We start from the raw sequence: 13,449 nt of genomic DNA, 5'->3' as shown, positions 1-13,449 counted from the left end.
TCTTTTTGCTTGTAGTCAAAGCACGTGATGCTTGGAGAGACCCTGCCTTCCACAGGAGGGAGAGGTCGTTGGACTTCTCTTGGGGATACAGGCGGCTAGGTGGAGTCCTGCTAGAGCGGTTGGACACGTTTTATGTGGGAGAATGGGGAGGCTCTCGTGGAAGCCAAATTGAGCAGTTGGCAAGCACCACGTTGTTCGATCATTGCCTGGTTCTCCTAACACTTGACCCCCCAGCATCCGCCCTAGACACATGATCCTCTCAGATCCCTGACTCAATCTATAGGAGGGAGAAGGTAACGAGACAAATAGAGTAGATTTTGACCAAAGAGTGGGACAGGAGGGACCGGATAGTAGAGGAGGTTCCAGAGATCCTAGCCAAGTCGAGCAGAATCTGCCAAGAGGCAGCCATACACGCCAGGTAGCAGTATTGGGAGGAGGAGAGAGCACTCCGGCCGAACCTTGCAGCCACGCAGAGATTACTACAAGAGGCACCAGGGGATCCCATCCTCCACGCACAGGAGGTGCATGTGCGAGCAGCCATGGCTGGCCTAGAGGACAAGCGCTCGGAGTTTTCTTTCCAAACCTCAGCAGCCTTCTGGGCGCGGAAGGGGGACACGATGTGTAGGGAGTTCTTCCAAGTGCACAAGCCTCGCACCACAGAAGAGCAAATACGCAGCCTTCGGGATCAATATGGGAGGACCCGTTCTAGCCCAGAAGAGGTGATGGAGATTGCCACCGACTATTACACGCAACTTTTCCAGCAGGAGACAACTTCAGCTAGAGGACTGAGATGTAGACAGCAGGTATGGGATCACATCCCGTCCCTCGTCACAGAGGAGATGGGACGCTTCCTCTTGGCCCCCTTTACAGAGAAGGAACTAGAGGAGGCTTTCCATACACAGGATGGGCAAAAATGCCCGGGGGAGGATGGCCTCTCTAAGGCCTTCTTCACTACCTACTGGGAAGTGGTGAAGGACCCCCTACTGATGGCCTTCCAAGAGATTTTCACTTCACGACAAATACCAGGGAGTCTCTCGGCAGGCCTTATCAGTCTTCTTCCCAAAGGGAGAGACTGGTTGGAGCTTTCCCAGTGGAGACCGAGCTTTCCCAATGGAGACCGATCACCTTATTGTCAGTGGCCTATAAGGCACTGGCAAAGATGATTGGTAGGTGACTACGCCCCATGCTTCCAGATATCATCCATGACACACAGACACGCTTTGTCCAGGATAGGAGCATCCTAGACAATGTATTTACCTTCTTTGAGGCGACAAAGTGGGCTCAGCACAATGGGCAGAGACTGGCAGTACTACTCTTGGATTTCGAGAAAGCTTATGACAGGGTGGACTGGGATTTCCTAGAGGGCACCATGGTGAGGTTGGGATTCCCACAGGCTTGGATTCTTGGGGTCTCCGGCATGTACAGATCGGCCACCGGCAGGGTTCTCATAGGCGCAAGGCGAGGGGAGGAGTTTCTGCTGGAGAGATCGGTTTCACAGGGCTGCCCCCCGGCCCCATACCTGGTTCTACTATACGCAGAGGCGATGTCTCACTTCCTCAAGTCACGTGTGAGCGGATTATGCGGTCTCCGACTTCCAGTGAGAGAGGAGATTGTGTTGTTAGACTCAAAGTACGCACATGATACAGCCCTCTACATAGAGGACGATGAGTTGATGCTGGAGAGAGTGAGGCTAGCTCTTGACGTGTTCTGCTCTACAGCGGAAGCAAAAATCAACTGGCGAAAGTCGGTTGGTTTCCTCACAGGCCCGGACTCCAGCATGGAGTGGGGCGTCCACCTGGGATTTAGATGGGTGAGCAGAGGGCAAACCGTCCGGTACCTAGGGTTCCAGGTGGGACTCGACATCACTCTTGCCCAGCTGTTTCTTCCTGTCCTTGATTCTATTCGGAGGAAACTAACCTATTGGAGCACGGTTCGCCTCTCACTAGCCGAACAAGCCCTGGTGGTTAGCCAGGTCCTCCTAGCGACGGCTTGGTACATCGCCTCGTGTTGGTGCTTCTCCTTATTGTGAGTACTGCACCTTCGCTGCCTAGTGCGAAATTTCCTTTTGTCAGGGTCTGATGGTTCTAGGGATTCCAGGGCCAAGGTGGCATGGGCGACCATCATACGACATAGGTCAGAGGGAGGGCTTGGAATCATAGACCCAAAGTATCATAGTATGGCCCTCTTGGGCAAGCTAGTTGTCCCATGGTCTCACACCAGGCGGGCAAACCTGGAAGGTCTTATTGCAGGAGGGCCTTCAAGACTGTAGACCCAGGCTTGACAGTGAGTGGAGGCCGTCCCTGAGATGGATCTTCACATCAGCCCAAATCACCCCCCCCCCAGATTACCTTTCCTTCGCAGCTTACTCCGCATGTAGTAGGGCCTCCGTAAGGCCCTAATCCAGAGCCCCCCAGGCTACCTCTCTCCCTCTCTCCAACAAAACCTATGGTGATGATATGACACATACAACAGTGAGTCATTGGCTCTCTCTCTCTCCAACAAAATCTATGGTGATGATATAACTGATTGAGGAGGGAGCTTGATATAAATAGGACAAAATTATGCCATAAATGACAGCAATTCGGCCAACATTTAATGCTGATTGGTGTGGGAGCTCTCGCTCAACCGCCAAGACCCACGGACTGCTTATTGCTTCAAGTGTTCCAAGCCGAGCACTAATGGCTACCTCTCACATAGCCGACGCGCCATCCATATCTATGGGTGTAGTGAGCTTACCTCCATGCCGATCGAGTTACCTCCTCTCCCGCACACTCTAGTAGCTCCACGATCCAAGTGCAAGCTCCATCCTCAAGCTCCACGCTCCAAGCTTCATTGACGCGAGCAAGACAAGAGAAGAGAAGAGAAGAGAAGAAGAGAGAAGAAGATGGAGAGCTTCTCCTCCCGGTCCCTCACCCTCACACACTTACTCCCTCACACTCTCACACTTCCTCTCTCAAGCACAAGCTCAAGCAAGCAATAACAAGAGGAAGAAGAAGAGGAGAGCCACTTTTGGCCACACACAAGAATGAGCTTCTCATTCACTTTTCAAGTTTATATACAAAACCCTAAATCTCTTTTGGACGGTCATCCCCTTATCCCCTTTTTTACATGGCCGGCCGTGACCTAGGTCATTTTTTCCATTGTCCTCCTATCTTCCTAGCTTCCTTCCTACCACCCATCTACCTTTACAAATTGCACGGGTGAGAGTCCAGCACTCTTAAATTAAATCATGGTGCGCCCTATGTCTTTTTTTTTACAAAAGTATTGACTTGCGTTTTTTCTCATGCGCCTTTTTTCCTTAATGTAGGACTTTTCTGCACTTCTTGTGTTTCCAGATTCTTCTTGACACGCCTTCGTCTTCTATTTCACTTTTGCCTTGGCGTTGTCTTCTCCTTTAGATTTTCTAGCTTTTCCACCTTGTTTGTTTAAGGGTTAACACTTGGCCAATATAAAATACCCAAATAAGTATCATAATGACCATAGAAAAATACCTAAAATACCTAGCCATGCTTAGCATAGCTCAGAATCACACATGAACTATCTAGACTGTGAACACATACATCTACTGAAATTCCGTATGAGGTTGAGGAACTAGATGAGATTTTAGTACCCAAGAAAATTTGACACATAAAAAGAGAAAGATCATAGGTAAAGTTTTCCAAGAGATACTTAGTGAAGTTTCAGAACTATCACCAACGAATGCTAAATGGATGGAAGAGGATGACTTGACACACAATCCTCAGTTGTTGCAGCTTTACCTCAAGGCTTTTTAGTTGAAGCCAACCTTGGAACAAACTCAATCATGTTCAACAAAGCATGGATCCAAAGCATTGCATGAGACTCAAGGGGGAGGTAGCACATACACTTCTCTAGTAATGGACACTCTGTTCTGGTACTGTACTGTAACTATTCTGTAGACCTTTTGTAAGTGTTCTGTAGAATGTATGTGTGACTTTGGAAAAGTTTTCTAACCTTTGGAAAGGATGAATCTAAGTTCAAAAGAGCTAAAAGAAGTGGAAGAAGCAGCTGCTGAAGACTGAAGAGAAGACTAAGTGACAGTAACAGTAGTGAGCTGTGAACAAACACTGTAGTGGCTCTGGTGACTCTTCATATCAGACATACCTCTTGGGAGGTGCATCCACGATCTAAGAAGGATTATTGAGAGTTATTAAGAGAGCATTGTAGTGAGGATATGATGTATTATTGATGGAGAGAGAGAGAGAGAGCCAGAGATAGTTAATTCTATCAAAACAGTGTAACTCTATATGAGAGATTGAGAGAGAGAACTATGAAGACATTAGTGGATCTTGGATGTATTCAATATGCATCCAAGGTATTGTTACTAACAATATGCCTACCACTAGTCAATGTACTAGCCACTGTAGTTGACATGCAAATGTATATGGTTTTCACTACAGCTCTAGAACTATACATTTGCATCACATTATGATCATCAAGAGCCATAAGAGTATGGCATACAACATCAACTCACCTTGACCAACTCTCCTTCTCTAAATGGAGTGGTTGAGTGTAGGAACCAAACAATCATGAATATGGCATGCTCCATGCTACAACTATGTTGCCTGAGTGTTTTGGTCAAAACCGATTAATACTCACTATATCTATTACCTTATAAACAGGTGTCTGGCTAAGGGGGTTCATAAAAAGACCCCCTTGAAGACATTCCATGGCTCCCATCCTTCTATTTCGGACATTTGAGTCTTCGGCTTGTATCTGTACATGCACACACGGGGCGACAAGAGGGGAAAGCTCATGCCCCAAGCAAAGCTACTCATATTTGTGATTTTCTCAAATGTGAAAGTCAATTGTGCACGGATAGACTCTAGCTTTCAAGTAGATGATCTAGTAATGATCAAGTCATCCACATAAAGCTCAATGTAGAAAACCACCTATGCATCATGAAAGATATAAAGATTTGGATCATACAAAGAGGATCCCACGTATTCTAAGAACTTGGAGAACCAAGCTTGAAGGTCATTTCCAAAATATAATTATCCAATGATGTTTCTCACAAAGCCAGAAATTTCTGGCACTCTGCATATTCCCAATCCAGAACTCCTGATAAACCCTAAGAAGGACTGACAACTAGACGACTTAAGGTTCAACTTACACATAAAACATGCTATCACGAATCAAGAAAGTCTCAAACTCTGAAAATTGCAACAATCAATGCCATGATAAGTTCTACCCAAATCAAAATCAATCAGGTTCCCGAATGAACGAAGCAGTCAAATTGTCATAAGCACTCCACTACGTCATAGTAACAATTTAACCATTCGATTCATGAATTTCACAACACTATGTGGAAGTTGAGACATACCAGGAAAGCGTTCAGAAAAGCAACTTCTGGTTCTAGTGTCCCAGCTTGCACTGACTGGAGTAGTTCCCTGCAATTCAGTTTTTTAAACCAATAAAGCACGTTAATGACAGATAGACAGATCCACCAAAGGACCAGGCTCTCTTTCTCTATTAATTTTACTCTGCCTGGTGTCAATGCTCAATAATTCATAAAAATTTTCTGGAACAAATAAGAGAACACCTCATAACAGACAGATAATCACCAACGAAAAAGGCTCTCTTACTGTATTGATTTTGCTCTGACTGCTATCAATGCTCAGAAATTCATAGAAATTTTCTGGAACAAATAAGAGAAAACTAGACCTTTTTACTCTAGAAAGGAGGAGATGAGAACTCGCCTGCTATTAGAGACGTCGGTGAAGAGAAGCAGGGCGAGAGTGTGCCCTGGGTGGGTGTCCAGCTTGATGAACGCCATGGCAGGGGAACCCAGCAATTCACTTTTGGTCTCACTTTGAAATTCGGTTTCACCCTTTTCAAGCTGATAGGTAAGAAGCTTGCAATGCTGAATTCATCTTTCATAAGTGGCGTTATACATCGTATTGTTTCACACCGAGGTTCAAAGCATCAGTATCAATAAGTAAGAGTTTTGGGACTTCACATTCTATTACACGTTTTATGTTGCAAGAGGGTTCATCATTCATGGGTAGTTGAGTTACGAAGAAGCCAACAATAAGAGACCCCAAAGCTTTTATGTTAAGCATAAGTATCAACTGCCCCAACCATTAGAGATTGAGAAGTATCAATCGCCCACTCAACAACAATGCCAGATCAAAAGAGCACTAGCAGTCAACCCATGTGGAGAGTCCTAGCTATTGTGTCAATGTGTAGGGTCTCCACTATTGTGTCAATGTGCAAGGATGTGCAACCCTCCACATGGCAACGAACATCCCCGAACATGGCCAAGAGCTTACTGCTCATCATTGCACAAAGACCTTTCTTAGTGAACGTTGGAAACATGGCTCTACAAACACACAATAAGCTTTTATTCACTTTACATTCACCTTGTAATGTACTTTCCATACCTAGGTAGCCTTTTAGTTTGTAGGTTTGAAGATAAGTAAAAGATCTTGAGATCTAGGAAATTTTACCTACTCCATGAATTGCTTTTAATACACAAATAGTTAAACAATAAACTCCGTGTGCACTAACAAATGAAGGAGAGTTTAGATAGCAGAACCCAATTACACTTATGTGTACCCAGTGAAGTCTTTTGACAAAATTCTTAAGAATTTTGATTGGCAACGAAATGAAACATGATTTAGTAGGAAGTAGCAAAACTATTAAAGGGCAATCAAACACCTTAGACATAACTTTCTTTCTTATATTAAGAACCAATGTTTAGTACAATGTTACCCTTATTAATAACCCAATACACCTAAAGGTCAAAGCACATCTCTAATTTTGCCAATAATATTCATACCCATGATAATCCTTTCACATAGAAGTATTTAACATACCTAGCAAAGAAGTAGTATTACACTCATGATTTAGTGAGCTTTGATCCACATTGTTGAGTCCAAAGTCATTACCTTTCATTTTTACTTTATAAAGTACAAACTATTTTTCTCTCTTCTCTCTATCCATTTATTGCCATGTCGCATGACTATCAAGTATAGGGTGAAACTTGTTTAGAGTTATCATATTGTGTCCTTTAAACGTTTCATTGACTCTATACCGTTCATATCTTAATTGGCCAAAAGTCACACCTCAAATTCCCATAAATTCAAAATCTCTCATGTTCTCACTTTGTCTATATATATGTTTGCATGCATGAGTGCACTTTATATTAAATATAAACTTATTTACATACACATACATCATATGTTTCAGTAGAAGCTTGCATAAGAGAAACTAGTGTTCTGCACGTGCTTTGTGCGCATGGAATGCTAGGCCGCTTCGCGACAATTTCGTTGTCTCAAAGCGGCAAGCGAAGTTGATGTACTATCGTACAACAACTTCGCTCAACAATCCATTTCTCATCTTTCTTTCTCCTCTTTTCCCTCTCTGTTTTTAATTTTTTTATTTTCTCTCTCTCTCAAATTCCCTATGTCTAATTTTCTCTCTCTCTTCTCTGCCTTTTATTTTAGTTTATTTTTCTCCTCTCCTGGTTCTCTCTCTCTCTCTCTCTCTCTCTCTCTCTCTCTCTCCTTTTATTCTCTCCCCGCTTTCTCTCTCTCTCTCTCTCTCTCTCTCTCTCTCTCTCTCTCTCTCCTCTTTTTTTCTTTTTTTTCTTCTTCTTCTCTCTCTCTTCATCCTCTCTTTTTTTCCCTCCCTCTCTCCTCTTTTTTCCTTCTCTCTCTCTCTTTATATTTTATCTTTTCTCTCTCTATAATTCTCTTTACATGCTCTCTCTCTCTCTCTCCTCTTCTTCTTCTTCTTTCACTTTCTTTCCCCCCAATCTCTCTTAAAGTATGTAAATTTTATCTTTTCCCTATATATAATTCTCTTTTTGTTTATATTATTTCTCTTCTCCTCTCTCTCTCTCTCTCTCTCTCTCTCTCTCTCTCTCTCTCTCCTTCTTCTTCTTTCACTTTCTTTCCCCCCTAGTCTCTCTTAAAGAATGTAAATTTTAACTTTTCCCTATATATAATTCTCTCTCTTTATGTGTATATTTTCTCTCTCATCCTCTCTCTTCCCTTTTATTCTCTCTCTCTCTCTCTCTCTCTCTCCTTCTCCTCCCCTTTCTCCTATTTTTTCTTTTTTTCTTCTCTCCCTCTCTCTCTTTTAAATTTTATCTTTTCTCTCTCTCTCTTTCCCCCTCTCTCCTCTCTCCCTTCCTCTCTCTCTCTCAAAATATATTTAAATTTTAAAAAAGACTTTTATCTTTTCTCTTCTCCCCCATCTCTCTTTCTCAAAAAAGACTTTTGTCTTTTCTCTTCTCCCCCATCTCTCTTTCTCTTTTCCTCTTTCTTCTTCTTCTTCTTCTTCTCACTCACTCTCTCTCTCTCTCCTTTTTTCTTATCTTTAATTTTTTTCTCTTTCTTTTAAATTTTATCTTTTATCTCTCTATAATTCTCTCTCTGTGTTCAAATCCTCTCTTCATTTTCTTCTTTTCTCTCTTCTTTTCTTCTCTCTGTCTCTCTTCCCCCTCTCTCCTCTCATTCCTCTCTTTTCCTTTTTTCTTTTCCTCTCTCTATCTTAAATTTTATTTTCTCTCTCTATAATTCACTTTCTCTCTATTTCCCCCCTCTCTCTCCCTCCCTCTCCTCTTCTTTCTTTTTTGCTCTCTCTCTCTCTCTCTCTCTCTCTCTCTCTCTCTCTCTTTCTCTCTCTCTCTCTCTCTCTCTCTCTCTCCTTATTTTTCTTTTCCTCTCTCTTTCTCTTTCAAGTTTTTTTCTCTCGCTCTCTTATATTTTCTCTCTCTATTTTTCTCTTTTCTCTCTTTCCCTTTCTCTTCCCCTATTTTCTCTTTCTTTCAAATTATATATTCTCTCTCTCTCTCTCTCTCTCTCTCTCTCTCTCTCTCTCTCTCTCTCTAAGTCAAAACTATATAAAAAAGGTTTAATTTAAAAAATACTATTCTCTTTTCTCTTTTCCCCTCTCTCCATCTTTTTCTCTTTCTTCTTCTTCTTCTTTTTCTATTATCTCCCTCTCAAAGTGTATAAAAAACTATGTCTAAAAAACTTTAAATTTAAAAAATGGTTTAAAATATTTAATTAAACAAAAAGTTTAAATTAAAAAGTTTAATCTAACACAGAGAGAGAGAGAGAGAATAAACCTAGGCCCTACACGAGGGAGAGGGGGGCTGGGAGAAGAAAAATGTTTAATTTAAAAAAGACTATTCTCTTTCCTATTTCCCCCCTCCTCTCTTCGTCGTCTTCTTTTTCTTCTTCTTCTTCTTCTTCTTCTTCTTCTTTTATCTCCCTCTTAAAGTGTGTGAAAAACTATGTTCGAAAAACTTTGAATTAAAAAAAGTTTTTAAAATATTTATTAAAATAAAATTTTAAATTAAAAAATTTAATCTAACTCACAGAGAGAGAGAGAACCTAGACCCTACACATGAGAGAGAGAAGGGGAGGAATTTAATTAAAAAGGGGAGGGGGAAAAGAAAGAGAGAGATTATAAGTAAGAGAGAGGGGAAATTGAAAAAGATGGGGAAGAGAGGGGGGGGGGGGGGTTAATGAAAGAAGGGAGGGGTAAGAGAAAATGAGAGATTACACTTGAGAAAGAGAGGAGGGGAGGGGGTTTTGATTGAAAAAGGGAGGTTTGGAAAAGGGGGAAGGTTCAAGAAGCCCTTTAGAGGTTTGGGGCTTTCCAAACCTACAACGAAAATAATATAGTAGTAAGATAAAGACTCAACAATTGACATTACCATACAAAATTAATAAGCCAATACCATGATGAGAAGACTCAAGGGGAATCAACCCAAATTCATATTTAAAAACCCAAATCTACAAAGAACTCATGTTTTCAAATCCCCACCTCTCTCTCTCTCTCTCTCTCTCTCTCTCTCTCTCTCTCCACATAGCATACACACACTCTGTCTCTCGATGCTTCTCCTGGCACTCTCTATCAGAACATGCATAGTAGAGGAAAATTTATTCAAAGCTTTTGAGGGGCCATGTGTCATGTCCTAAACTCCCTAAAAGCTCTCTAAGCATGCCATAGTTGCCCCCATGAAGCCCCCCATTCAACATTATCTCATCTTGCACCTATCTAGTGCATGTTCCCCCACCCATTTCGAGCCCACCTACATATGTCAAGTGGCTCAAGGGGTGAGGGCCATAATCATTTTGGATAGTAAATGCATAGGCGAAATTCATGGAATCAAGAACCACATAGGCAACTCTCCTAAGGACCACACATTCATAGTGAGCAATATATCACTTTGACAAGGAGTACAAAGAGAAAATCAATATCCTAAATTTCAAGAGTGAATAACCCATTCCCTATGGATTTGGAGGAGTGGATCAACAAGCTAGAAATGTACTTTACCTTGTATCCTTCTCGTATCCTTGTACAGAGAAAGCTAAAAAAATTTATGCTATACTTCATCCTAAGTGGTATGCACACATGTGTTGGAGGTACATCAACAAGATTGGGCAAACTTTTCCAACATCGAAAGCATTTAAAATAGCTATGGTTGAAGTTTTTGTCTCCCTGATAGAAAAGTAGAAGTTAGAAATGTACTTTTTCTATTTAGTCATTCATTCACATGCATTTTATCTGTGTAAATGATTTTATATTTAATTTTTGAAAGTGCAAATGATAATATTGGATGATCGTAGGAAAAGACATTGAAGCATCATCACCATGAATATTAGTTTTCTATTATTGCCCGTTACTTTGGCATAGTTATCTAACAAGGTGTCATCATCTATTTACTTTGTGGACCTAGCTTGCTTGACTATTATAAGTATATGTATCATGAAATTGCAACATTAATTAGACAAGGTGCCATCGAAACATTCTCTAGATAAGTTACATTTTTTATATTAGATAGAACTCAAAAAGAAACTTTCAATGCTAGAAAAATAAGAGCCATTCCATGTAAATCTTATTGGTGAATTGTTATTAAATATGGCTATTTTGGGCTAGAAGATCTTAATAAACTTAAATACATGCATATAGATGAATGGCCCGTTGTATGCATGGTGGGAGATTGTACCCAATCTTGTGTCATGCTCTCTTTCTTTTTTTGCATTTTGGTCTATTCTAGTGTAATTTTGGATTAAGTGAGAGGGAAAGAGATTTTGATTCATATCTCACATATTTGTGATCCCATTTGAACAATATTAATATGAGAGCAAAGCTATGAACAAGGGCTTCTGATCCCTACATAGGATCAAGGGCTTACAATTGCAACTCATCTTGATTGAAGATGAGTTGCCTTGATCAAACAACGTCTACATTCAATCTTTCTTTGATTGGACTTGACTCTCAAGGTTGCCAATTAAACAAACGTACAAACATCACTACACAAATGCAAGATATTGATTTTCTCCCCCTCCTCAAGTATGCCATGGAGTTACATTAGCAAGGTGCCATGCTTTTCTTCTAAGATTTAAAGCTTAACACAAAGCTTTCTTATCAAATGTTTCAAAGGTTGTGCTTCTGCTTGTCATTTTCTCATCAACCATCAAATATTAATTTCAAGCTTAATCAAGGATTGGGAAGAGAGAATTTAACTCCCATAATTGTTATTCGCACATAACAATCTCATAAAGGCCTTCTACCTCCTAGTTTGCTCAAATTTTCATCAAAATTTGCCAAAAATTTTATTGTTTGACTACCGCCTCACTCTATTTGGTCATTTTAACATTACAATGCAAATAATTTTGATTGTTTATTATGTAGTGATTCATTGACGAAAGGTTACATATCTTTAAAGTATTCTATGATTTCAAGACAAGGATCTTATCAATAATTCAACCTCAACACCTCAAAAAAAAAAAATGATGGGCAAGATTACCATCTTGCATTACCACATGCAAATATTAACTCTTGAAGACTAGATCAATTATTTGGACCTTCAAATGTAAAAATAAAATGGAAGAAAGTGGGATATCAATAGTCAAGATAATGCTGATGAGCACATTATTAAAACAATCAAGGCTACATTTATCATCAAGCCAATAATAAAACAATAAAATTAGCAAGAAGACATTTAAATATGGTTATAAAAATGTTTGATTATTACTTTGGTGTAGAAGTTTTTCTTCGAGAAAGATAAGCTCAAGTTTATTGTCAATCTTTTCACTCGCTATGTGAGCTTATGGTGGAATAGTCAATGGATTCTTGTCCAACCACTTGGAATGGATTAAGAAAAAAGGCCAACAATATGTTTCTACTATTTAAGTTTTTGCTTCATGTAAGGGAGTAGTGAATCTATTTGTGTTGAAGATCAAGAGCATATTTCTCAACATACACAGTGATTATTCCACTCTTTTCTTAAGTTGCAAATGTTGGAAGAGATTCTTGAAGATATTTTCCAATGAATATATGAACCTACTTTTGGAGCCTATTGCTCGAGAGCTAAGGCTCATATTCTTAAATCCACCAATTTAAATCAAGAAATCTCACCACCTCATGATGTTGAGCTAAAAGAAGGTACCAAATCCACATCACAACAATTTCAATGCTACTATCAATCTAGGTTCCTTGCCTCTTGTTCAAATTTTCATAGTCCCAAATATTTGGTTGTTTACATTTCTTTGAGGGGGATAAAGGTGGTTCAATTCTTCTCATTCAAATTGTTGAAGAGGCCATATTGATTCTCTCTTTATTCAAATAATTTTGGGTATAACCACCATCTCAACTCAACTTCATTGAAAAATGGGGCTATGAAGATTGAGATATAGGATAGCTTGAAAATGGTTTGCCTATCGAATCAATATTCTTATGGGGCTTGGTAAATGTCATGTTACTTTACATTCATTGAGTTGCATGCAAGGTCTATTATGAATGAGGATGCATCTATTTTGCATGATGATGTAAGCACTCACAATTTTATTTCTAAACACTTAGTATATCATTTAAGTTTACTTCTAAAAAATTAGTATGTCATTTAAGTTTGAAAACCAAATGTGCTAACTAAAGTAAAGGTTGCATTTAAGGGCATGCGATAAAATGGAACTTTACTTGTGGGAAACCTAGATACTAGGATAGAGGATTATAAGGACTAACATGATTTCTCAGTTGACCCTTTACAAAGTACAAATATAATTCTAGATATCCATCGACAACACCAATTTAAGCTCGCTATAGATTAACTCATGCACACTTTTCAATGTGATCATGATGGGATGATTTTTACTTTGAGAGGGTTTCAAAACCAAAATTCATCCATTGGTTTCACATACAAAGATAATACATCTCAATTAGTGGTGGAAACTCACATTTTCAAGGGTATTTTCCTGACAATGCCAGAGTCAGGTTCTTTCCTTGGACATTCTAAAGAGTAGACCTCAATGGTGGTGTCACTAAATTGATTGCTTATTACGCATTCTCTATTTAATAAATTCATGTCAATAAATTAATGACTCACTTTTTTTTAAGTATTGATGATGATCTAGCATGGCCATGAGACCATTTAGAGACCAGTATTCCTAGTGCATCACTTAATGGGGT

At 39.9% G+C, this 13,449-nt stretch overlaps 1 protein-coding gene across 2 annotated transcripts in view; it reads right to left on the bottom strand.

Moving 5' to 3' along the window:
• Positions 1–5,960, bottom strand: part of LOC148020602 (EKC/KEOPS complex subunit tprkb-like protein) — a 61,494-nt gene extending 55,534 nt beyond the window's left edge. The window contains exons 1-2 of one of the 2 annotated variants that reach the window (XM_087698382.1): positions 5,718–5,960; positions 5,342–5,408 (exon numbers count right to left, since the gene is read on the bottom strand). In XM_087698382.1, coding sequence (XP_087554508.1) covers positions 5,342–5,408; positions 5,718–5,794 — 144 coding nt within the window. In that variant the 5' untranslated portion in view covers positions 5,795–5,960. The remainder of the gene's footprint in view (positions 1–5,341; positions 5,409–5,717) is intronic. The other variant, XM_087698381.1, reaches the window with a different exon arrangement.
• Between the last annotated feature and the right edge of the window lie 7,489 nt (positions 5,961–13,449).

Source organism: Lygodium microphyllum, chromosome 18, assembly GCF_053477565.2.
Source record: "Lygodium microphyllum isolate KBCC chromosome 18, Lygodium_microphyllum_v1.1.10, whole genome shotgun sequence".
Taxonomy (NCBI): Eukaryota; Viridiplantae; Streptophyta; class Polypodiopsida; order Schizaeales; family Lygodiaceae; genus Lygodium; species Lygodium microphyllum.
Note: the sequence above shows the minus strand (reverse complement) of the source record. Positions and strands in the feature narration are given on the sequence as shown.